Source organism: Cynocephalus volans, chromosome 1 (assembly GCF_027409185.1).
Source record: "Cynocephalus volans isolate mCynVol1 chromosome 1, mCynVol1.pri, whole genome shotgun sequence".
NCBI lineage: Eukaryota > Metazoa > Chordata > Mammalia > Dermoptera > Cynocephalidae > Cynocephalus > Cynocephalus volans.
The window spans coordinates 29,176,490-29,201,814 of record NC_084460.1 but is presented as its reverse complement, the minus strand read 5'-3'; the positions used below and the strand labels follow the sequence as shown (position 1 = coordinate 29,201,814).

Genomic DNA, 25,325 nt, shown 5'->3' with positions numbered 1-25,325 from the left:
CTTTTGGAGGAGATGCGGGGATGAGCCAGATAGTGGGGGACTTTCTCTCAAGGTCCAAGCCTGGGGACAGTAAAAGCATGGCAACCTCAGGGTCTCAGGGTGAGCCAGCCACAGGGCTGGGCTAGAACCAGGCCTTGGGGTTCCCAGCCTCTGCTCTGCTCCCCATGAGCTCCTCAGGGGGCTTGGCTTAGGGGCTCCTCGAGGGCCTTTGTGCTGATGAACAGTCCTGGGGGGCAGCAGGGGGACTGTGGTTTTCCTCAGCCACCCACAGGGAGCCCATAGCCCTCAGTCTTTCTGGAAGAAGGAGGAAGCCACTGTGCCCATGTGCACATGTGGGGCCACAGAGGCCAGAAGGGAGCAAAGACCTGCCTGAGCTCACACGGCGTGGCTGAAACCAGGTTGGGGCAGGGCAAGAGCAAGACCTGGGGCAGCGTCTACCCTGATCTGGGCCCTGAGCTGGAGGAGCCAGACCTCAGATAGCATCATTTTATCCCTGCTGATCCGCCCCCAACAGACAGAGGGACAGGCGGGCCTCACATCCTCCTCCTGCCTGCAAATCCACCCCAGTGTGCCTCCAACTCCAGCCACCTGGCCCTCCCTGCCTTCCCCCAGGACTATCCTGGGTAATGGCAGTGGCAGGGGAGTAATTGGGGCAGGAGGTGGGGGGAAACAGGAGAAACCCCCTTGAGTGCATTCAGGGATCTGAGCCCCAGTCCCAGCCACTCTCCTCACAAGCTGTGTGGCCTTGGGCTCTCCCTCAACCTCCCTGGGCCACCATTTTATCTCCTTTAGATGTGGGGACAGAAGTCTGTGATGCTGACAGCAATAGCAATGATAGGACCCATACTATGTGCCACATGTTAAGCGTCAGATTGGTACCAGCCCATTCAATCCTCAGAATTACCCTGTGAGGTAGGCACTTTGGCAGTTTTCTCCACTTTACAGATAGAGAAAATGAGGCTCAGAGAGGTCAAGCCATTTGCCCAAGTTCACATTGGGAGTGAGTAGCACAGCTGGGGGTTAAATGTGGATCCAAAGGGCTCCTGAGCCCAGGCCAAGACCTGCCAAGGAATACCCAATGGGCCCTGCCTGCCTCTCTGTCCTCCCCTCCCTCATGCCCCAGAGTCACCCTGCCTGGACCCTTACAACACCCCCCCTGCTCCTGCTCCAAATTCGGCCACACTTCCAGGACCAGCTGAGGTGCCTTCCTCCAGGGAGCCTTCTCTGACCCCCATCCCTCCCCCAACCTCGCAGACACCAAAGACCAGACCAGTCCTGAAGCTCAGTGTCATCTTTTCCCTTCCCCCTCTGGGGACCCAACAAGGATGACTCCAAGTCCTGCAGCCCCCACCTGCCTGTGGGGGTCGGGCTCTCCACACAGCCTGCCCAGGGCTGAGGCAGGCCTGGGCCAGAGTGCCAGCATATGCATGTGCAGGCAGCTCATGCACCACACATTTATTATGCTCTTGCTGTGTGCTGGGCTCTGGGAAGGGTCAGAGAGGAGAATCAGAAGTCAGTCAGAGAGGTGCAGTGGGGAAAGAAGCCACAGACACCAATAACCACGCTATGCAATCGAGTGGCCTCAGAGTGACCAGGGTCAGGGGTTTGGAGACCGAAAGGAGGAACGCAGCATTACCCACTGCTGTGGCCAGGGGAGACCGCATCTGAGCTGGTGCATAGAGAGAAACAGGTTCAGGTGAAGGTATCCCAGGAGGAGCAAAGAGCAAGGCAAAGGCCTAGAGGGGAATGTGCAGGGTACACATTCAAGGTTAAGAGCGAGCGGCACAGGTGAACAAGTGGGACATTTGTAAAGGAGCCAGATCCAGGAGGACGCAGGCCTGTCCTTCTCCACCCCATTGCGTCGGTTCATGATTTATTACCGCCTCTCAGCTCTGAAAGCACCCTTCGGCTTCAGTCCACATTCTATGACAAGCAGTAGAATTCACCTTCAAAGTGAGCATGACGTTAACCTTTCTCATGAGCAGGCAGCGGAGGGCAGTGCAAGAGGCAGAGGCTCCCTGTGGTTTCCAGAGCCGGTCAGGTCAGCGGCAGGGGTATGAGAACATCGAGAGAAGCCTTGCAGCCATGGGCCCAGAACTCCATCCCTCTGCAGCCTTGCAGCCTTGGCCGGGGGACAGCCCTTCTGTGGCTCTCTCCAAACAGAAGCCAGAGACACCCCTATGCCCCACCTGTCTGGTCCATCCACTCCGAAGGCCTCTTGTCCATGCCAGTGCCTGGGTTCCACTGTAAGTCCCCCTGCATGGCCTTCATGAAGCCACCTGTGGCCCAGAGAGCCACACACCGAGCAGTTGTTCCACCTGCAAGCCAGCTACTGCCCCCATGTTGCTTGCTGGGGGCTCCGAAGTTCTCAGCTGCCTACTATTTGCCCAGCAACTCCAGGCCAGCTCTGACCTGGACAAACCAGCGAATTTCTCTGCTGTCCAGAAGGCAACACCCTCTTAAATGATGTCTGAAGCCCCTCCAAGTGTGTCCTTCCTGTGCTACTCTCCCTCAGCCCTAGAGTACCACATAGAGTTTCCTCTATCTTATAAGAACATATAATATAGAACTAGGCACATCATGGGGACAAAGAGCCTGGCTGGTTGGAAAAAGTGATTGAATGAATGGATTACAGGACGGATGAATGGAAGGATGGATGGATGGTGGATGGACAGATCACTGGGCTGACTGATGGATGGATGGATCCTACATATTGAGCTCATAATATTTTTCCAGGTTATTAAATTCATTTATGGGTTGAGGATGTGTCTTAAACTTTTTGTCTCTCCCATACTCCAGACCACCTAGCCTAGGACTGAGCCTATGTTAAGTCCCAACAAAAGAAGAATTAATGAATTAATTAACTAAATAACCAAAGGAAAGAGGAGTCTGAGCAAAATCTTGAGGCTGGATTTCACAGTCTGCCTCTTTCCACTCTCTCAGCACTCCCCCCACCTCCTCCCCACCACCAAGACCCTGGGCTCCATCCAGTCCCCTCAGCCTATCACACTTGAGACTTCAGGGATGAACTTGTTACCCTTATAGGGAGAGCTGCTGTGGCACACTGTACCAGAAGCTTTGCTTTCTGATGGTGGAAATTCAGGCACCTTTTACTGCCCAAAGGAAATATAAACAGAACATGAATCTTGCATATCTACATAGGAAGGAGTCTTAACTCTGACTAAGAGATTAGCTTATCGGGGGAGAAAAATCACATGGCCATGGCTTGCCAGTGTCTGCATGCCTTGGTCTTCCCCAGGCCATCTTGTCATGTATGACCCACTGGGTTTGGCAAGATTTCAAAGCAGATCCTGCCTCCTTAGAACAAAAAACGTGCTCGTGACCATAGTAAACCAAAGATGGAGAAGCTGCCTGGAAAGGCAGTGAACTCCGCATCACCTGAAGTTCGTGAATCAAAGACCAAGTCCAAGTGAGGGTGCTAGAGAATGGAAGAGGGAACTGAGTATCTTATGTCTGGATTCTAGAAAGGTCACTGTCCTAGGGACCTGCCACCATCCAGCTCTGAGGCTCTGGGTGCATTCCTCTCCTCACTGGGCCTTAGTCTTCACATCTTTAAAATGGGGCACCACACCCTGCCTGCCTGACTCACAGGGGTCTTATGAGGCTCTAGTAACAAGATGGGGCATGCCACTGGAGAGGGGAAAAGGCACAGGGCATGCCACCAGGCAGAGGGCACAGTGCCTACAGTGCCATCATGGTGCTCATAACTTCCAGCTCATCTGGGTTACTTGCCAGGGTCCTCTTTCAAAGTAGGAGCTCCCCTAGGCAAGGAGGTGATAGAGTCAACAAATGTGGTCAACAGAGATGTGGTCACATTTTCCTTGCCCAGGCAGCTTTGGTGGCTCCAGGGACAGACAGGACACAGGGGCTACACATAAGGAACTGGCCTCAGGTACACACAATTTGTCCGGCCTGGCTGGAAGATGCAGCTCAAGAGAAGTTGTTTAATGCAAGAGGGGACAGGTCTGTACAGCCTGGAGGAGCAGTCTGTCCCCACCAGGAAGGGGCAGAGAGAGGAAGGGGAGGTGAGGGGAGGTGGGGGAAGAGGAGGTGGAAGGGATGGGGAGAAAGAGAGGGAGGGGGACCCAGGAACTCAGTGAAGATTAAACAGCCCAGCTGGGCAGTCTGGCTCGCTAGTGACAAATTAGTGTGGCTTTGCCTCAGTTTCCCTAGAGGTTTGAGGTAAGAGAGTCCCCTGAGCAGCCAGCTGTTCCACCCTCAGCTTTTCCAGTGGTGCTGTCTCAGTGCTGGTAGGGTAGAAGAGTCCACTGGATATCACAACGTAGCCCTGAAGAGCAAAGAAAACCATGGGCCAGGTCAGAGGTCACCCAGGTAGGACCCCCCAGCTGCCCCATCAGCATGGCTTTGAGTTCATGCTCTGCCACTCTTGCCTGGCTGACCCTGAGACCCCACTGTTTGCACTAGTGGGGAGGGAAGGAGAGAGGCGACCCCCACCTCGCCGAGCCCGGCCTCCCTCCAAGGGTGGACAAGGCCCCTCTGGTCACACACCCAAAGGCTCTCACCTCATAGACAAAGACCTCAGGGTTGACATAAAGGAGGTTGACCACACTGGGGAGGGCAATTCCCATGCCCAAGAGAGCTGCAAGTGGGAAAGAAGAAGTCAAGTTCAGCCAGAAGAGGTAACGCATCACCACCTGGAGCCAGCTCTGTGCTGAAGTCCTCAAGTGTATCGTGGCACCAAGTCTTGCAGACACTCAGGAGGTGGATGCCATTATTATTATACCCATTTTACAGAAGGGAAAACTGAGGCTTAGAGAGGGAAAGGAGCTTTGTGAAGATCACACAGCTGCTAAACAGATGCATGCCAAGATGCACACTGGGCAGCCGGACTCCAGAGGCCTCCGTCTTAGCCTCTGAGCATGCTGGTGGGGGGTGGCTGGGTTTGAGTGCAGGGCAGTTGTGGGGCCAGCGGGGCCATGCTGGGGTGGAGGGCAGGGCTCACCATTGAGGTGGTCCAGCAGGGGCTTCTCAAACACAGCGCCCATGAGCGCGTACACTTGATCTGTCTGCAGTCACGGAGCCAGCGAGATGGGGGACCACAGGGCCGCTCCAGCCGAGGGGCCAGGAGAGATGGACAATTAGGGACACACATGAACACACAGACAAATGGATGGCAGAGGCACAGGCAGAGGGAGGAGGGCAGGTCATCCATGTCCTGGGTTCAAGCAGAGCCCAGCAAAACCCCGGGGCTGGACCAGCCTTCTCAGCATCAGGCACTGGAGCTGTGCTCGCCTGGGGGGAGGCTGAGGATAAGACTGACCAGTGGACATGCAGGCACTGTGCGACCAATGGTGGGCTGGCTAGCAGCCCGCCCAATGACTGATGGACAGACGGACTGACAGCTAGGTAGAGGGATGGGGAATATTGACTGACAGGCCGACTGACAAATGGATGCATGGTGGCTGGTGGCCCAACTACGTCATGCAACTGAAGGAACAGCTGACACTGTCTGACCTGTCCAACTGAACCATGGAGTCTGGCAAGTCATCGACTACTAGGCAGAGTGATAGCAGTCAGGCTGAATGATCAGCTGACTAACAAAGGGACAGCCTGTGACAGGTTGCCAGGTGACTAGCCTCTGTCCCCAAGAACCCCAGGGAAGCCTGATTATGCCAGCACATATGGCACACATGCACCCACACACATGCAGATACACACACCCCTCAAGGCCTGTCCCACCCAGTAGGGGTCTCTGCAGACCCCAGACCCACACTCACATCAACAGAGCCCACATTGGAGGAGGCCACGGTGAGTTGGACATCCCTGGAAGAGAAGCAGGAGGGCTCGGGATGGGGCCTAGTGCCTTCCCACTCCCGTACGCCTGGCTGCATCCCAGGCTCCCCTGACTGACACTGTGACCATGTGGTTGTGGGCCCATTGCACAGAAGGACACACTGAGGCTGCTGAGTCCAGGAGGGCTCGCTTACCCCAGCACAGCTGTGGTCCCCTGGAGCTTTGCCTTGGACACGGAGAGCTGGAGGCTCAGGTTCACTACCTGGGAGCAAGGGCAGAGCAGGGGCAGGGGGCACAGAGACACAAGGGAGCCCTCAGCAGGTGAGCCAACCCAGTCTTCCACCCACCCCCACCCCCCACTCATTCAGGCACCAGGTGCTTGTGCCAGGCCCTGCCCTGAGCACTGGGAATAACACAGTGTGAACAAGGCAGACTGGGTCCCTATCCTGGGAACCCACCACTGGCCAGTGGGGGAGGCAAACAATAACCAAAGTAACCAGAAGGATCCTTTCAGAATGGCAGATGCCACCAAGGCAGAGTGGTGGCATGGAGAGGGATGATGGGGACCTTCCTACTCAAGGTGGTCCAGGAAGACTACCCTGAAGAAGGCTGCAACATTTAAGCTGAGACCTGAAAGATCAGCTGTGCTAAGAGCCATGGGAAGAGAGGCAGAGGGTTTAGCACATGCAAAGGTCCTGAGGCAGGAATGTCCTGACATGTTCAAGGAGAAGCGAGGAGACCAGAGTGGAAAGAACAAAGCAAGCAAGGAGAGCACAGGAGGGAGTGAGGTCTTGAGAGCCACCCACCCTCCCGGCCAGCCCCACCTGGCTCAACTCACTCACCACATCCAGGGAGAAGAGGGAGTCGAAAGCCGAGTTGGAGGCTGCAACCAGGACCTCCACGAAGGGCTGCAGCTGCAGTGTTGCGTTGTTGGTATGGAGCGTGGCCACAGGCGTGGCACCCAGCCGCACCTTGAGCACCAGGGGCATGGGCTCGGGGAACTGGCGGGCCACCTGGGGAAGCACAGGGGGACAGAAAGAGGAGGGTTCTGCTGGGACAAAGGCTGGGTGGGCTGTCCATTGGGTCCTTCCTCAAATGCTGATCAAGCCACCATCGTACTGTACATGACTGGGCCACAGAGATGGGTCCACCCCAGGCCCCTGGACCAGACAAAGGGTTTAGTCCTCCCTTAGGAGGTGGTACCTGAGCTTGGTCTTGAAGATGGATAGGAGAAGGGAAGGAGAAAAGATACTCCAGGCAGAGGGCACTGCTTGGACAAAGGTAGAGAGAGGAGAAAAGAGCGTGATGTCTGGGCAAAAGGAGGGGCCATCCCTGAGAGGGAGCAGGAGCAGATTTAAGGGCAGACGCTGCCCCCTACTTGGGACAGATACGGGCCAGCAGAGATCCCACAGCCCAGAGAACCCCCTCTCCAACCCCATGTCTCAGTCCCTGGAATGACCAGAAATGTCACCAACCTCAGGGATGAGCTGGCCCAGCACGGAGGTGTTCAGCAGGTTGTCATCCGAGTTCTGAAATCAGCCCCCATCCCACAACAGGTTTTATAGCAGCTGCTGCCCAAGCGAGACTACCACTTGCCCCTCATGGAGAGGAATCCCTCCCTCTAGATGCCATTTAACCTTCTAGCAGCCACCAGTTGAGCGTCCCGAAACTCAAGCTGCCCCACCCACCCACAACTTGGCCTCTGTGGGGTCTCCCCAGGCTGGGCCACAGGGCAGTCCTGACCCATGTGCCCTGGGCATTAGGTGCAGCCCTCACCAGCTGCCCTGTGATGTCCAGGTTGAGGCTGCCGGCCTTCTGCAGCAGCAGGAAGGCTGAGTCAAACAGGTGCTGGGAGAGGCCCACGGTGGCCATGGCGTCCTGGGTGCCCACATGCGGCGGCAACACGAAGGGGGAGGTGTCCTTGGGCATGACGATAGGCTCGCCCAGCAGGAAGAGAACAGCCTGTGGGGGTGGGGGTGACAGAGAGACAAGCGGCAGGGCTCAGCAAGGAGCAGCTCCATGAAAGAGCTGGCCTCCTGGATGCCAAACTCCCCACCCCAAGATGCCACATGTCTAGCCTCACGCTTGTGCCCGTGTGCCATGCTCCCACGTGGATGCCGTGCCAGCTCTACTCCCCACAACTCCCCTGCTCCTTTAGGAAGCTTCTGGGACACCAAGGGCTCCAGAGGCAATGAGCTCCCTGCTCTGGGCTGACAAGGAAGCACTTACATTGACATCCAAAGAGATGTAGTCACTCGTGATGGTGGGCATGTCAATCATGGAGTAGCGAATCTGGGACTCAGGACCCACAGGGTTGAGGCCTAAATGAAACCAGGATGAAGAAGAAAAGATGGTGTAGTTAGCACTATCTACCAGCACCTCATCTATCCAGAAAAGGGAATGATCTGATTACCCTGATTAGCCAGAGCCAGGCCAAGAAACAAAAGAGGTGGGACAAGGCCTCTGAGCAAGCAAATTTAAGCAGCAAAGTGCATGCGCCTGTTTCAGCCTCTCACAACCTGTTGACTCTTAGTTTAGACACAATTTTAACGGGTGTTTCTGCTTTCTCCATTGGTAGAAGATTAGTGCTCCCAAATTAGAAGGAAGGAAAAGGGTCAGTCCAGGTGCAGATACCCCCTGACAAAGCAAGAAAAAGAAGAAAGGTCCAGACATTTGAATTACACATCTCATTCAATCTTCATCACAATCCTATAGAGTTACTTTACACAAGCACACGCATGCACACACACACGCACGATTTGGTGAGATTCGGTCTTGCTCAGGAGTGTACAAGCAGTCAGACTCCAAAGCCACTCATCTCATTACACTGCCTCCTGCAGGAACTCCAGAGGCGCACACCCCTGGGGCCAGTCTGCAGGGGCACAGAAATCCCACTTCCCTACAGGCCCACAGCGCAGTTCTCAGGGAGGCACAACCGAGAGCCCAATTCCTCTGAGGTGCGCTTACCCAAGGCTCAGGATATTCTGCTTGGGAAGGCTGCAGAGGGTGAGCCACTTGTGGGAACCACAACCCTGGACACCGCTGGAAGACACGGCTGGTGCAGGCTCAACCCCTCCAGTCCGGAAAGCCCGGCTCTGAGCAGCAGCTCCTCCCCCTCAGACTCTGGAGACCAAGGTTTTGCTGGTTATGCGCATGTGAATGTCCTGTCTATATAGATATATATTTTGTATATCTACGTGTGTCTATTTGCATATGTATTACTAAATATTTACTACGTATATATTTTGAATAGTTTGTATAGCTTTGTGCAGTTTAGTTTTATTTATATGCAAAATACATAAATATATATTTATATGGAGATATGAATATATTTATTATATAAAATATTAAATATATACTCATGTACCTCCATTCAGAGTTTTGTTTTTCTGTTGTCTCTTCTGGATTTAATTTTATTTTCTCGAATATTTTTGAAATTGTTTATGATTGTAAAAGCAATATAGTATGATTTTGTTTCTGCAGATCAGTGATTGTCAAAGATGGGGGTTGGGGGAAAGGGGCAGCAGTAGGGGGTTTTGGAGGCTGGTGGAATGTTCTGTATCTTCAGCATGGTGCTGCTTACATGACTCTATGAATTTGTCAAAACTCAGAGTACTGTACACTAAAAAGGGTGAATTACTCTATGTTTAAAAAATGAATAAAAACACTAAAATGCTTAAAATAATAATATATATTAACTGGGAAAATGTAAAAAAAATAAATAAAAAAAAAAAAATGGGGAAAATATTGCCCAGAATCTCAGATTTATTTTTTAAAATATTTTATTATGCAAAGATAAACTTTTTTTTTCCCTTTTTTCTCTTTAAGTAAAACTGGAGTGAAACTGCAGTTTTGTGTCCCTCTCTTTTTTCTTAACAGCATGGCATTGTAGCTTAGTTAACAGCACAGACTCTCAAGGCAGGCAACCTCAGTTTCTTCCTCTGTAAAATGGGGCTAATAACGTGACAGTAAATATTAGCTTTCATTATACGTGCGTATTTTGCCAGGCATGTTGCTAGGTAATTAAATGCCCTTCAAATAATGCTTTTTAATGGCTTCTATCACTCTATCCCCTTATGTTACCAGTCCCCTAGGACTGGACACCTAGATTTCCTTTACTGGATTTTTTAAATTGCTTAAAGACAAGGGCAGGAGACAGTTTTTGGTATGAACCCAATGACAGGGTATCTTGATGGAGTTAACCCTGCTGAGGAAGAAGGGAGGAGCAAAGTTTACTAAGCCTATTGCACGCCAGGCATTTGGCCTGCGCTGTCTTATAGCAACACATTGGAGAAGCAGGAATCTTGATCTCTATTTTTTGGATGGGATGGTTAGGCTCAGAGAGAGAGAGCGAATTTCCGAAGGTCACACAGCAAGTGAGCAACAGGGCCAGAATTCAAACTAATGTCCTTCGATTCCATGTCCAATTTCCTTGGTTTCTTGGTGCCTCCTATTAAAGTAATATAGAGATTTGTGCAGGGATCAAGGAAAGTTCCCCAGACAAGGCAACTCTGAGCTGGGCTATGGAGCATGGCTAGAGCCATGGAAGGACATGTGAAGAGAAGAGGACCAGAGTGAGTCAGTTCCTGCAGGGGATCTGAGCACTCTCCTGAGAATATTAGACTTGGAGCCTCTGATTTCCCATCTATAAATGGAGGAATAACAATGCCACCTTGAAGGACTGTTGTTAAAAGCCTGCACAAGAAAGCCAAAACTTCTTGATATAAAAATATTGATATTCTTGATATTTTGATATAGAAATATGCAGTAGAGAACCACCACAGATAAACATGCACCCTGCCCGACATCCCTCCTGGCTTAACCCCAGCATGCAGGTGCCCCCACCCCTCCCCCGCACACCTGTCCCTGCCTGTGTGAGAGTTAGCTGCAGACCCGACTCAAAGGCAAAGCCAACTGATTGCTCCAGATTTCACGTCAATGACAGCGCCATGGAAGAGACACTAGAATCCCAGGCAAGGCCATCAGATAGGAGCAGGTGCGCTTCACACAGGAGCAGCTTCAAAACCTGCTTGTAAAAAACATAACGAGGCCCTTGATTCTGCTCAGGCCGTGAGAACTAAATGTAAAGGGAGGGAGGCAGTGCTGAGCTCACCAGGAAAATACTGCCCACTAAAATCAACAGGGGATGCTTTCTTTGATCGGTCTAAGGATAGGTGGGTAGTTGCCACTGTAGTTCTTAAATATTGATAAATATTGCTAAAAAGAAGATGACATCAACCTATTTTCATAGCTTTTAGTTTTGAATTGTAAGATAAAGTTCTGACAGAGCCTTGTTTAGGAGGCCCCTGGGGCCACAGTTTTAAGTGGACTAACCATTGTGGCTGCAAGCACCTGGGACTGCAGCAGTGGAGGCAGGTGTGGGGGCAGTGAAGAGCCCTGAGAGACAGCCCAGGACAATGGGAGTTGGTGGGCAAACACCCCAGCTCCTTGTCCGTCAGGTAGGACGTGGCTGAGGCCTATTCTGTTCTGTCCCTAGGATCTCCCCAATGGTACTAAGCCCAGCTGCCCACAGCAATGACAAGCTCATTGACACCTGTCCTCCCTGTCTCACTGCTGCCCACCCCAGCCAGTGCCCCCTGGCAGCACCTCCCACTTGGACCACTAAAATCTTCATCTCAGGCTCTGCTACTGGGGGATCCACCTAAGGCAGCAGCCTACTCCTACAATTAGTCTCCCTTGGATAATGAAGACCCCTGGGAAAATCAGAGGCGGGACAAGCTTGACAAAGCAGGAGAGGAGAGGAAGGCTTGACTCTGGGCCCTCCTGGATGGTGGGTGGCCCCCAAGAAGGGAAACAAGAAGAGGGACACCTTGGAGCAGAAGAGCTTGGGTTCTGCAAAGGACTTGTTGAGTCAAAGGAGCCTGTGAGGCTTCCAGGAGGAGGTGTCCAGGAAGAAATGGAATGTAAGACTTCTGGTTAAGATGGCAGAATAGATGGCCCCCAGCATCACTCTCTCCCACAAATCAACCAATTTACAACTATAAAAAAAGCAACAACAGGCAAGCTGGGGCCACTAGAGCTCAGGGGAAGAGGAGGAGAGACCTACGGAGTGCATGAAGGTGGGAGAAGCCACGATGCAAGAAAAAAAAACTGCTCAGAACATTTCAGGCCACAGCCACTTTAAGGCTGGAGCTGCTGAGCACATGCAGCAGGAGCCAGCAAAAGCCACAGCTGTGCCCTTTGGATGGAGTTGCTTGGAGACAGCAGGGAAGAAGAAGACCTTGGTGGCCCCCAGGACAGCAAGACCACTAATAGGTTTCCTATGGACACACACAGGAGCAAGGAGCCACAACAACTGAAAAAAAGGAGCCACTCAGAGGCTGGCAAGTCATTGCAAGGTACTGGCACATGGCCCATCCCATGGGAAGTGTTTGGAGCATGGGCAGTGGAGGAGATGGACCCACTGGTAGAACAATGGGACACAGCAAGGACAGTCAATCCACCTCCCAATCAGCACAGGACCACTCATAGGAGATTGGTCAGGAATATGGAATTGCATGGGGTGCAGTTTGGTGAAAAGACTCAGGCCTAGATCAGAGTGTCTACACAACCCAGGTGCACTGGGTCTCTGGAGAGCTGGAAGTACCTATAAGGTCAACCATTAAACCCTGAGCTGCACAAAGAGCCTTCCCTAGGGAAACAGCAGCAAAGCAGCAATTTAGCTCAACCACAGAGTTCAAGTGCTGGTCCCAACAAGAAGTTTCCCCATTTTAGAAGTAAGCAAAGAACAAAAAATTAGTTCCGGCTGAGGCACACTGCCAGCTCCTCAGGGACCACCAGGGGACCTGAGGTATTGAGCCAGGAACTGGAACCCCACCCACAACCAAGCACACTGCCAGTGCCTTGGGGTCCACCAGGGGACCTGAGGCATGGGGCCATGGACTGGACCCCCCCCGCCCACATCCAGGCACACCGCCAGAGCCTCAGGGCCCACATGGGGGTCTGAGGAATGGAGCCAGGGACTGAATCCCCATCCCACAAACTGGCACACTGCCAGCACCTTAGGGTCCACCTGGGAACTGAGGCATGTAGCTGGGGACTGGACCCTCCTCACACAGCTGGGCACACTGCCAGCACCTTGGGGCTGACTGGGGGGCCTGAGGCTTGGAGCCAAGACCATGCCCCTCTTCCACAGCTGGGCACACTGCCAGTGCCTCAGGGCCCACCCAGGCACCTGAGGAACAGAACCAGGGACCAGATCTCCCTCTCAGAACCTAGCACACTGCCAGTGCCTCAGAGCCTGCTGGGGGGTCTGAGGCATGGAGCCAAGACCAGACCCCCCTTCCATAGCCAGGCACACTGGCAGCACCTCAGGGCCCACCCAGGTGCCTGAGGAATGGAGCTGAGACCAGACCCCCCCCTCCCTCAACCAGGCACACTGCCAGTGCCTCAGGACCCAACCAGGGTCCTGAGGCATGGAGCCAGGGACCAGAACTCCCTACCACCAGGCACACTGCCAGTGCTAAGGAGCATGACAAAAACATCACCTCCATGTGGGAAGCCCACCACAGTAACCATGGCTGCCATGAAAGTTACTAGATGTCACAACAACCACACAGATGATCCACCAGCCACTGGAGTGCATCGACACAAGGAGAGTCACCAGCAGAGACCAAAGAAAAGGATAGAATGTCTCTCTCCTCAAAGCCCATTCCAGAGTGACAGAAGAAGCATTTGCTTTATGATAATATTGGGGGCCCTGAACACACCTCTCATCATTGGACAGATCATCGAGGCAACAAATCAACAGAGTAACCATTACTCTTTCAGAGGGAGGAAGAAATCTACAGGTATCAGAGGGGGGAGGGGGGAGGGAGAGGGGGATGGGAAGAGATTGGACAAGGGGCATAAAGAATAAGTATGATTTGAAACAATATATATGCTAGTAATATTGATTTGATCCACATATGTCAACATTGAACCCCCAAAATATGTATACTCAATTATGATTCAATAAAAATTTTTAAAATAAAACAAACAAACAAATAAATAAATAAATAAAAGAAATGGAATGTAAGGGCCTGAATGTTAGGGAGAAGACCCCCAGCCTTGAAAGTGGGTTAGCGGGGAGGAAGAGAGTTCAACAAAGAAGACTAAGGCAGAGGCCAGAGATGTGGAGAAAATCCAGGGGAGCATGGAGCCCCTGAAATCTCTAAGCAGGGGAGGCAGCAACTGCAAACTGAGATGTACCTCCCTGTACACACACACACACACACACACACACACACACGCACGCACACACGCACGCACGCACGCACACGCATGCACACACACACGCACACACACACATGCACACACTCACGCACACGCACGCACACACACACACACACACGCATGCACATACACGCACACGCACACACACACACACACGCACACACGCACAAACTCACTAAGCACTAAGCAGTCAGGGCAGGAGCCCAGGACTGCCCAGCCCTCAGGAATGGGTTCTTCCCCCAAATCACACCCTGCAGGAAGAGCTCTGGAGGCAGCGCATGACATTGATGCCCAGTCTGCAGTTGGTACCCCAGTTCTCCTCGCCCCACCCTTCTTGCTCACTGCCTTCAGTCCTACAGACTGAGCCCAGCACCAGGCCTGACATCCAAGGCTCTGACGATGCAAGAAAGGACAAGAGGGGGTCCTCTCGGGTTACTCGTCCATACGCTGGAGCTGCTTCGAGAATCCCATTTGTAATCTTTTTTCCTCCCCACCCGAGACCTGAAGTCCAGCACTGTGTGAAATAAACCCAGCCTATTTCCTAGGCCCAGTGCTGTGCTCAGCACTTTATATGGATTGTCATGTTTAATGCTCTCAGCCACCCTGCAAGGGAGGGTATATAATTATCCTCATCTTACAGAGGAGGAAACCGAAGTCCAGAAGGGTTGAGGGGCACAACCTGGGTCACACAGCCCAGAGCCCAGCCAGTGGGGCTCTAGAGCAAGCACCTCTCTAGACTTGATGTGGCATATCCTTCTGAGCTTATTTAACACTTTTCCTTATATCAGCTCCGTTTTTCTTAAATTAATTGCAAAAGGAAACTTTCTGTCGCTATCAAGAATCAGAAATCAGCAGTAATATTCATAAAATTCCCAGTTGAGTGTGGGTGGTGTGCCTAAACATAAATGCATAACCATGTCACATAACAGCCCAGGTGCGAGCCACCTCTGATGACATCCGTGCCCATCACTGCCCCCACCTCTCTGGGATGGCACAGAAAGATTGCCAAGGGTTCCGTTAAGACAAGGCCCTTCCAACTGTAAGAATCTGGTTTCTAGAATCCCATGATTCTGACAATGTGAGTGATTCTAGATCTAAGATTCATTGTTGCTAAGACTCTCTAATGTTAAGACTCATAATTTGAAGATTTTGTTTTGTTTTTCAGATTATTTGATCTAAGAGATGCAGATTCTAGAATCAAAACTTGGTTCTAAAATTTGGAAATTCCCAGATTTCAAGAATAGCTTTGAGAGCCCACAATTCCGTCATCCTAAGATTGACCTCCCAGATGTCAACCCTGATCTAGAGAGGAATCAGGGGCCTCTGATCTTTGAAGGATCTTAGGGGCCCCAGAGGCCCCAGCCCACCTCCCCCAGGCTCCCAGCTCTTACCAATTAAGGTGCCCAGGTGGACATTGAGGCCCTGCACCAGGTTGGAGATGCTCAGGCACAGCTGTGGCAAGACAGAGAGAAGGATGTTGGGGTCAGGCAGCCCTCAGGGTGGGAGGGCGAGAGGCTGGAAGGGGCCTAGCATCTCTGTCTAGAAGCCACCTGGACCTGCACACAGAAGCCCGGAATCCCTTCCTTCCTCCATCACCCAGTGGGCATCTTCCTGCACCTTATCTGGGCACTGAGGAAACAGAAGAGAGGCAGTCCAAAGGCTGATGGGAGTAGCATGGGTCTGTGGGGGAAAGAACAGGGGCTTGGGGCACAGCAGAGATGGCCACAGGCCGGGCCTGAGCGACTGAAGCAGGGAGCCTGCTGCATCAGGGCCCCAAGGGCCAGCTGGTGGGAGGCTGGTACCTGTGGCGGGGCAGGCAGGGGACAGCAAGCCCTATCAGGCTGGGTTCCAGATGCCAGGCCAGGGAGTCTGGAGGTTCTCTGGGCACAGTGGACAGCCAGAGAAGCGTATTAAGCTGGGGCCAGTGAGATAGAAGGTGGGGTACAGGAGAGACCACAGGGCCGAGGGGCACCCACAGCCTGGGCCAGGCAGCAGCTGGTGAGGCTGGGCCAGGAGAGGCCAGGAGAAAGAGCAGAGGGCCTGGCCTGCCCTCTTGCAGTGCTGCCTGCATCCCGTGCCCAGAAGACGCTGGCTGTGAGAGGTGCAGGGGAGGACCACAGCAAGAGGAAGCTGCCAGACCCACAGGCAAGGCCAAGGGACCACCAGGGCAGCCTGTAGGACTCTCAGGACAAGTTGCACCACCTTTGCCCTTGAGCCTCAGTTTTCTCATCTGCAAGATGGGAACGCTGCAGTCCACCTCTGGGGATGTGGGATGGCACGCAGTGGGGTGACTTGGTCTCTACTGCTGCCCCTTAAGGGAGGTGGGTGTCAGATGGGCAGGGAGGAAGAACTGGCTCCTCCTGGGCAGGGGTACCCTGGCCCCACGTGTGCCACCTCTCACCAGGTCAGCCGCATGCAGAAAATGATGAGCTAAAAAAGCAGCAATAATAGTAGCACTCACTCTGCCAAACACTGTTCTAGACTCTTCTCAAATGTTAATGCATTTTGTCCCACAACCACCCCATGGAGGAGGGATGTTTACTCTCTTTCATGACACATGTGGAACCGGGCAGAGACAGGTTGAATGACTTGTCTCAGTTAACATCTGGGAAGGAGGGCATCAGGATTTGAGCCCAGGTCACTTCTGGCTCTGGTGCCCCTGCCCTTGTCCACTCTCATTTTGTCTCCTTTGCATAAATAAACCACAGGGTCCCTGAAAACACTGTCCCCACCCTGTCCTCTAGCATGGAACTAGGGACTCCCTCCCCCGCATCCCCACTGACTCTGACCTTGTTCAGGTCTCCCCATCACTCCCCTGCACCTTTGCAGCAGCCTCTTCCCCGCCCTCACAGGGGGCGTGGAGGTGCCCCAAGATGGGCTCTGTTTTTTAAACAAATCCCGAGCTGCCCCCGTGCCTGCAACCCACCGCTCGTTCCCCAGGCCTTCTGAGTGAACAGTGCCCCTTCCTGAGAAGTCTGTGAGAGGTCCTTTACCTTGTTACTCAAGACAGCTTTAATGTGCTTCTCCACCAGGACCAGCAGCGCCGGGGACGTGCTAAGGAAGAGACGTAGAAAGAGTCCTGAGTTCACGGGTCAAACCCATTAAGTCCTGTCTCTCTGCAAAGCCACAAGCCTGGGAGACAAGTCTCTACCCTCAGCCAGGGAGCCAGCAAGTCCCATTCGGTACCCTGCCATGTGCCAGATGCAGTGCTGGCTTTTCCCCACAGGTGAGGAAACTGAGTCTCAAAGAAGAGGGTCATTTCTCTCCAGGTTTGGAAGTGGCCAAGAACATGAGAAGTGAGGCCAGGCTTGGGGGAGACAGAGAAGATGTTGCAAAAGCCAGCCATGGCCCGCTGGCTCTGTGGCCACTCTGAGCCCACTGAGGGCCCTGGGTGGATCTGGGATCTTGGGTCTGCTTCCTGCTTTGGCTGCAATTCTCTATGACACACCTACTAAAGTCCCTTCCTGGCTCTGGGCCTCAGTTTCCCCTCTGAACCAGGAGAGATGGGTTTAAGTTGATGTTTCTCAATAGTAGTCCATAGGAACTTATGGCTCCTTGGTTTGCCAAAATGTGGATCCAAGTTACAGCCCACCCTCACTGAGTTACCTCTCAGGGGAGGTGGGAGGATGGCATCTGTTTTGTTAAAGCCATCAACCTCTGGGCTGCTGTTTCCCCTTCAATAAACTGTGAGCAGCCCCTGCCATGAGGAACATGGAGGGTCATGAGTTACACATGATGATCACAGGCACAAGTGTGACTACATTGATGTGCACACACCCCTCTCTGGGATGTGTCTCAGTCTTTGTGCAAACATTGTATTCTTTTGAGCCTCCAAAATGCTCAACCATCTCAGAGTGAGCCTCTGCCCACATTTGAGAAGGTGAAGACATAATGTAAGGGGATTCACAAGCAGTGGGATTAGTCAGGCAGCCTGGGTTTGAATCCAGCTACACCATTTGCTGTGTGACCTTAGACAAGTCACTTAACTGCTCTGTGCCTCCATTTGTTCTCCTATAAAATGGGGGAAATGCTTATACCTACCCGGCAGGAGTACTGGAGGTTTAGAACAGTGCCCAGCACACAGTAGGCGCTCTGGTGGTGGGAGCTGCTCTTAGCCTTAGATATAGACATAAGCAGTCGCCTGACTCACTGTGAGAGCTTGGCTGGCCCCTGTCCCTCCCTGGACTTCAGACTCCCCATCTCTGCTGAGAGGGCTGCTCTCTGAGGTCCCTAACAGCAGAAGGATCTGCCCAGAGTCCCTCCCCTAAGAGTATATTAGTTGCTGGTGCATATTAGTGGAGAGGACACAGGCTCTCTTGCTGTGTGACCTTGGGCAAGTCCCTCCCCCTCTCTGATCCTCAGTATGTACAGCCATAAAACAGGCATGATAATGGGCATCTCTTAGGCCCATTGTGGCTGTTAGATGAAGTCATGAGTGGGAGATCAGCACAGCCATAGCACCTGGGATTCCTGCAGCCCAGCCCTCACCAGGCACCCACCTATTACTGCCATCGGTCACGCTGGCGCGGCCAACAAGTGAGAAGCAGGCAGAGGTGCTCACCACGGGGGTCTCAATGGAGCCCAGGGCCACACGGGCATCAGCCAGCAGTACCTCAGGCAACATCAGCTCCAGGGGCTCTGGGATGCTGCAGGGAGGACAGTCCTGAGTCCCAGAGGCACCACCCAGCAGAGCCCACCACAGCTGACGGGAGACCCCACAAATCCCCCAGCCCATGCCTATCCTCCACTTGACATAGGCAGGTCTCCCACTCAGCATGAGACGGCCCCCCTGGGGCAGGCCCAGAGCCCCCCAGACTCCACTGGGGGTCATAGACATTGCAACAGATGGGTGTAAACTCTGGCTCCCTGAACCCTCCCAGAGATGCTGGGCCAGTCATTTGCTATGATGAGCCTCAGTTTCCTCTTCTGTAAAATGGATGTAAGATTGGAGGTACCTATTTCACAGGGCAGTGCTGAGTTTTCTATGAAATAGTCATGTAAAAAACACCCAGCTCAGAGCCTGGCCCACAGTAAGCACTCATAAAATGGCGCCAGGGCAAAAGAGTTAAAGGAGATCCCTCTGAATGCCCAGCTCATAGCCTGAAAATTAAATGCAGCAACCTATAATGTGCCTGATGCACAGAAATAATTCTGATAGCTCTGTTTATTGAGCATCTACTGTGTACCTTGCACTGCAAAAGGGAGGACAGTAATTATAACTACAGCAATGAATCCATTCACTGCAACCCTCACAGCCACCCTGCGAAGTTCCACCCCATTTTACAGATGAGGAAGCTGAGGGTTGGAGAAGTGAAGTGACTCCACTCACTTGCACAGCTGTGGAGAGAGGGCACTGGACAGGAAGTCAGGAGGCCTGGGGAGTTGCTAACCCCTCTTCCCTCACTCTGCTCCTCGGAGGGTCCTGAAACTCCTCTGTCCCCCTCTCCCCCAACAAGGAGATTCACTCACCGAAAGACTTTGAAAGTAAAATTGGCTGCTGCCAACAAGCGTATCCCAAAACCAGCAATGAATTTCAGGTGGAGACGGGTCACGTGCACATTCAGAATCTGAATCCTGCAGAGTAAGAATCATGGTGACAGGGTGGCCCCCATTAAACCATGTGATCAACTCAGGGAGGGGGTGCTCTGAGCCATACCCACTCTGTTGATGATACAAAGAAGGACTTTCTGACCACTGGAACCAAGAGGTAAGGGTGAGGTGGTGAGTTCCCCATCCCGGGGGGACATGCAAGCCAAGGCTGGACAACCAGCTGGTAGGGAAAACATGCAGAGGGGGCCCCAGCCTGGGGCAGGGCTTGGGTGAGATGATTGCTCAGGCTTCTGACAGTTTCTGACCGAGGTCTAGAAAGCTGGGAAGGTGGGGAAAGACTTTGGGATGAATAGAAGGCAGAAATCCCCTGCATAGCAGCCCAGTCAGCATCTTTGGTTGTAGCCCTCCTGCCACGGGAAACTCTCCCCATCCAAAGTTGACTGCTCAGATGGCTGCTGTGTGGCCAGACTATAAAGCTTTAGGAATCCTTGGCTGTTGTGTATTTACGTCCTTCCCAGTTACCCACCATAATTCACCACACCACGGACAACAATTCAGCCCTACCAAAGGGGTCTCAAACTTGTGGCCCCCAACCCAGGTTTTTACCCACCCATTGTTCCAGTGCCTTAAAGTTTTTAATTAGTCGCCATTATTCAAAATTTGATAGAACGTTATATATATATCCTCCCCTCCCCCCGCCAATATCTTCTCTTTGGAAACTCAAAGATCTGGCAATAGTGAGTCTGTGTTTCCACATGTACGGTGACAATTGGCCCAGCCCCTGGAGGTGTCTGAGTTTTAAATGTCCCCACCTACCTATGCCTTTGAGTCTCTATGCATTAAGGGGGAGAGAAGAGGAGGGTAAAATAGGCTCAAACTTGTGTCTAAGTTCAATATCCAGCTTTTGGAGGAAGCAGCCAAGGGTCCTGCCAGCCCTGGGGTCCTTGAGGGCGGAAATCCACTAATTCAGAGGCACTAGCCCCTATGTCTCCACCTTGGTCCCTTCTCCCAAATCTTGTGACCACTCACCTGGTGGCAGAAGCACTCATCTAGCTGGTTTGGGAGCACTCATCCATAGACAAGAGTGATCATCTGGTGGCCTGGAGCATTTTGCCCAGGGGATTGGAGCACTTACCTGGCAGGCAGGAACACTCAATCTAGTGGCAGGAGCACCTTCTGCACAGGGTAGGAGCTCTCACCTGGTGGGCTGGAGAACATCTCCACTCTGGTCCAGGAAATGCGGGACAGTGACCTGCAGGGCTCGCTGGAGGTGGGCTTTCCCAATTTCAGACACTGTGGGGCCAGGGCAGGATGAGGTCAGGCTGCCCTCAGGAGCCGCCAAGCGGCAAGAACACACTGCCTTCCATCTGCTCTGCACCTTGGGCAGAGGAGATCCAGAGACTGGAAGGGGCAGGCTTGCACACGAGCACACAGGGAGGGCAGCTGGCCCGCCACGGGCCCACCTGGGGTGCACCACTCACATCAGGCTCTCCGCAGGGCATACCCTTCCTCCCTCACTCCTGCCTCTCAAAATCCTGCTTGTTCACCCTGTTCTTCAAAAACAAAATCCTTTGCCCTTTTGCAAGGCTCCAACCAGATCCCACCTTCTCCAGGAGCCTTCCCCAAGTCCCCAACCAGAAGGAGCATTTCCCAGTCATGCCTGGTCCCCTGTGGAGGCGTCCCCTGGAAGGGGAAGGGCAGTCTTCCCTGGAGGCTGGGGACTCTAGTGTCCCTCAGATTCTGGGTGCAAATCCCTGCTCTGCTGCTCACTGTCCATGTGGCTGCTCTGTGCCTCAGTTTTCCCATCTGTAAATTCACTATGATTATAACAGTACCTGTCACGTAGCGTCACTATAAAAACAGTGCACAGTAAATGCTCCCTATTATTGTTATTTTTGTAGTCGTAGTGGCTGTCACTTATATAGTGCTCCCAGTGTGCCAGGCACTCTTGTGAGTGCTTTACTTTTCCTATTGTCATGCCCAATTTACAGAGAGGTGAGAATACCCGGCCAGAGAGAGCTGGCTCTAGACCAAGGCTCCAGAGCCTCCGGGCTTCCTCTCTCACCTGTGCTGCTGGGCCAGAGAGGTGCTAATGAGTCGAGCTAAAATGAGAGAGAGCTTCAGATTAGGAGTCAAGAGCCCCGAGCTCTGCTCAGACTCACTGTGGGAACTTAGGAAGTCCCTCAGCCTCTTTGGGCCTCAGTTTCCCCAGACACAGAACATAAAGGTGGTTGTCTCCAGGCTCCTGATGATCCTGTCTGGCCTGACTATCTGTGGCTGAGCTGAGACTCACACCCAGGCCTGGAACTCCATATACAGCGCTCTCCTGACACAGTCTGAACTTCGGGGAGGGACGGACGCAGTAAGAAGCCACCCAGCCCAGCCTTGGAAGTAGTGTGTGTGGTGTGGGCAGCTCACCGGACTCCCGTAAAGAACAAACACAGGCAGATGAGATGGGGAGGGCTCCCTGGGGACAAAGGAGGCTCAAACAAGACAGGCAGAGGGCGGCAAGCCTCATGTCCCTGCCCGTGGCATCCATGCATGACTCCGGTCACACTCTGCACGGATCACTGACCCCTTTCATTGCCTGCTCATCTGCCCAGATACAAGGTTCCAGAAGGCTGTGTGTGCCTTGGCGGGGGTGGGGGGGGAGGAACTTGCGGCTTTCCTGAGCCATTGCCTCACTGCTTCATGGCCTGGGCCATTGAAAGTCCCTTGTACTGTCTGACCTGAGCCCCTCACACTGTGTCCTGAGTTTGGTCTGGCCTTGGGGGATACAGCTTCTGATTTCTCATCCCTGACCCAGCTTTGGCAGGACCCCAAAGCTCCCAAAGAAGCAGCTGGGGTGAATAAAGATTTCTGGGCTGAGGTCCTGGACCTTGGCAGCTTTTGTTCTTCCCTGGGCCTCGGTTCTTCCATGTGCCTTCCCCAGGGGATAGGGCAGGATTCGGAAGCATCTAGCAGCAAAGCCATAGGACAGAGGCCTCGCCCAAAAGGGGCCTAGAGAGGGGCTGGTTCCCTCCGTCTGAGCCCAGCAGGGATCTAACTTTGGGATGCTCCAGGCAGTGCTGCACTAGACATGCCTTTTCCAAGCACACACATGCATGCAGACACCACACATGCACACAGGTGCACCGACAGCCAGCCACATGCCACAGGCACACGCCTTCCCAACACTCAAGAACGCACATAGGCACGTCTCCATGAGATTCAAACTCATAAGTAGACACACACACATAAAAATAGCCACTCGAACCAACCTTTGCCCACCCATGAAAGCACATGAGCACAGTTGTGTGTACACACTTGCATGTTGGCCATATGACATATTCTCCCACTCATGCATTTATTTAATACATATTTGTTGAGCAGCACTGTGTCATGTACTGTCTGGGTGCCAGGGACACAGCAGCAGATAAAAATCCAGGTCCTCAGGGGGCTTTTGAGTTTACAGATACATGTGCACACTCAGGACTGTACACACACGTACAGACATGGTCTCAGGGGCACATCTCTTACCGTAGCTCAGCACCTCATCGTTGAGTCTGACCACGGCGCCCGGTGTGGAAGCACTGACCATGGACAGCAGCAGGGGCAGCAGTAGGCCCAGCCCACATGCCCAAGCCATGGCCACTCTGGCCATTGCCCCCAGGATCTGTGGGCTGGGGTGGGACAAACATCAGGGAGCTTGGCCAGAATAGCCCACCCCGAGTTGCACTGCCCAGCCCCCCAGACATCAGTTTTTGCATCTCTGCATTGAGAACAATCACCTTCCCCTGCCTGCTTTATCAGGAACCGTGGGGGAATCTGGTAGAAATGGCCCCCAAAGCCCAGAGAAGAACCAGCCTTGCCTAAGGTCACACAGCTGAGTGGGTGTCAGGTACAGGACCCAAGCCATGTCAGAGGAGGCTGGTGAGACTCCCAGATAGGGAGACTGAGGGCAGCTTCCTGTCCCAAGAAGAGAGCCCAGGCCCACCATCCCGAGGCCCAGGGCTGTGTCACCTGATGCCAGGAGTCCAGCCCAGCATGCCAGCCCAGCCCAGTGTCCAGCTGTCCAAACTCAGTGAGGGGAGGGCCCAGGGTGGCTCCTGTCCTTATCTCATCCTGGCCAGGTGAGAAATGGCCTAAAAGTAGGTCTCTCATATTGTCCCCAGCCCCTGCCAACCCCAGTACAGCCGAGTGGCCACATCTGTGTCCGACTCAGGGAGAGGGAGCCAGGTGGGAACAAGGGGCCACTGTTCAGAGGGCTGCCAAGGCCCACAAGGCAGCATTTGCCCAAAGTCCCACAGCAAGATCAGGGGTGGGACCCACCGCAGCAGGTGTCTGGATGTAGCGTCCCCATTGAACAGATAGAGAAGCTGAGACCCCTCCTGGAAGGTGTGCCAGCCCCATTCCCAGTCCTACCTCAGACGGTTCCTGAGGCAGCCCAGGCCAGCCCTCCTCTGCCCATGGCGGGCAGGTATGCAGGCTGATTTATGAGTCTCTGCCGAATGCAGGGCCCGCTGGGAAGGGACCTGGGCAAGTGGCAGGTTTGCTTGTGGTTGCAAGTGTTTTCCCTGCAAACACAGCCCTTGCCAAAGTGTCTCATCCACATGTGTGGTGGGGCTGCCACGTAGCCAGGCCTGGCTGCCAACCACGGCAAGACCCTAGGGTTGGGCAGCTTTGGCCTCAAGGGCCAGGAGATCTTCGGAAGGAGGACCACTCCCAGAAGGGCACCCTCATCATCCCAGCCAGACCCAGCCAAGGCCCTGGAGTCAGGGGGTACCCAAAGGCAGGGTGATGGCTGCCATGGCCTCTCAAGCTGGGTTCCTCCAACGTCTCCCAGAAACACGACCCTTTTAGAAGGGGCAGGAGGCTACCTAAGCCCCAACCCCAGTCACTGACTAAGCCCTGATCCTGGTCACACACTGATCTCTGACCCTTGTCACACACTGAGCCCTGATCCCAGTCACTAGCTAAGCCCTTACCCTTGCCACTGACTGAGCACTGATTCTGGTCACAAATTGAGCCCTAACTCAAAAGGAAACAGATGAGAAAATGTGGATGACCTAGTCCCCACTGCTATCCCAGCCTCTCTCCAAATGCACAGCCCACTCACAATGGATTTAGCCCATCGTCTCTTTCCACATTACAAACTCCAGGCTCCACCTTGGCTATATGGGACTCAAAGAACTGTGTGCACATAAAGGAATTTGTATATATTTGTATTTTTGTGAGAGAGGATTGTGTGTGTTTATGTGTGTGTAGTTGCATGTGCATGGTCACATATGCATTAGGTCATATTTACTGGCATCAAAGGAAAATGCGTGTTTATGTATGGGTGTGTACATGAAATGGGCATGTCGATATCTTGGTGTATGGTGTTACATGCCTGTTTACACAAACCTACACAAATGCAGATGTGGGGAGTTTTGTGTACACATATGTACATGTGGGTTTGGTCTACTGAGTGTGGATCTGGGAGTGTACGGGGTTAGGTTCATGCGTGTATGTGTGTATAGCGGACTGTTTCCTGGTGTCAGGATGTGTGTGTATGTGTCTGTGTGTGTGTGCACACACACATGTGCATGGCGTAGCTGCAGGGAAAGCCCCTCTGTTCCTGTGCATGACTCACCTGGGCACGGGCACAAGGGCCTCAAGGTCTTCTCCCATTCCAGAGCCCTCTGTGGCTCCCAGAGACTCCACACAAGCCCAAGTACCAGTCCCAGAACCCAGGTGCACCCTGTGTTAGGTCTCCAGTGGTTCCCACAGAGCTGACAGGGACT

At 53.2% G+C, this 25,325-nt stretch overlaps 1 protein-coding gene across 1 annotated transcript; it reads right to left on the bottom strand.

Moving 5' to 3' along the window:
- Positions 1-173: 173 nt before the first annotated feature.
- BPIFB2 (BPI fold containing family B member 2) lies at positions 174-23,188 on the bottom strand. The gene is made up of 19 exons (XM_063090118.1): positions 23,080-23,188; positions 20,760-20,853; positions 19,480-19,584; positions 18,510-18,656; positions 17,004-17,064; positions 15,402-15,462; positions 8,005-8,096; positions 7,552-7,737; positions 7,251-7,304; positions 6,618-6,788; positions 5,970-6,037; positions 5,760-5,805; positions 4,985-5,048; positions 4,545-4,621; positions 4,238-4,309; positions 1,947-2,018; positions 1,637-1,736; positions 1,352-1,483; positions 174-226 (listed from the first exon to the last, which is right to left on the bottom strand). Exons 1-19 carry the CDS (start codon positions 23,186-23,188, stop codon positions 174-176), a joined length of 1,764 nt encoding a protein of 587 aa, XP_062946188.1.
- Between the last annotated feature and the right edge of the window lie 2,137 nt (positions 23,189-25,325).

Bases quoted from the DNA above. Each gene is read 5' to 3' on its own strand.
- BPIFB2 (XM_063090118.1), bottom strand. From the start codon at position 23,188: ATGGCTTGGGCATGTGGGCTGGGCCTACTGCTGCCCCTGCTGCTGTCC. The intron at 19,585-20,759 runs GTGAGAGCTCCT...CTTACTCTGCAG, and splicing joins GATGTTCTCCAGCCCACCAG to GATTCAGATTCTGAATGTGC. The intron at 6,038-6,617 runs GTGAGTGAGTTG...CCTTGCTCCCAG, and splicing joins CCCTCTTCTCCCTGGATGTG to GTAGTGAACCTGAGCCTCCA.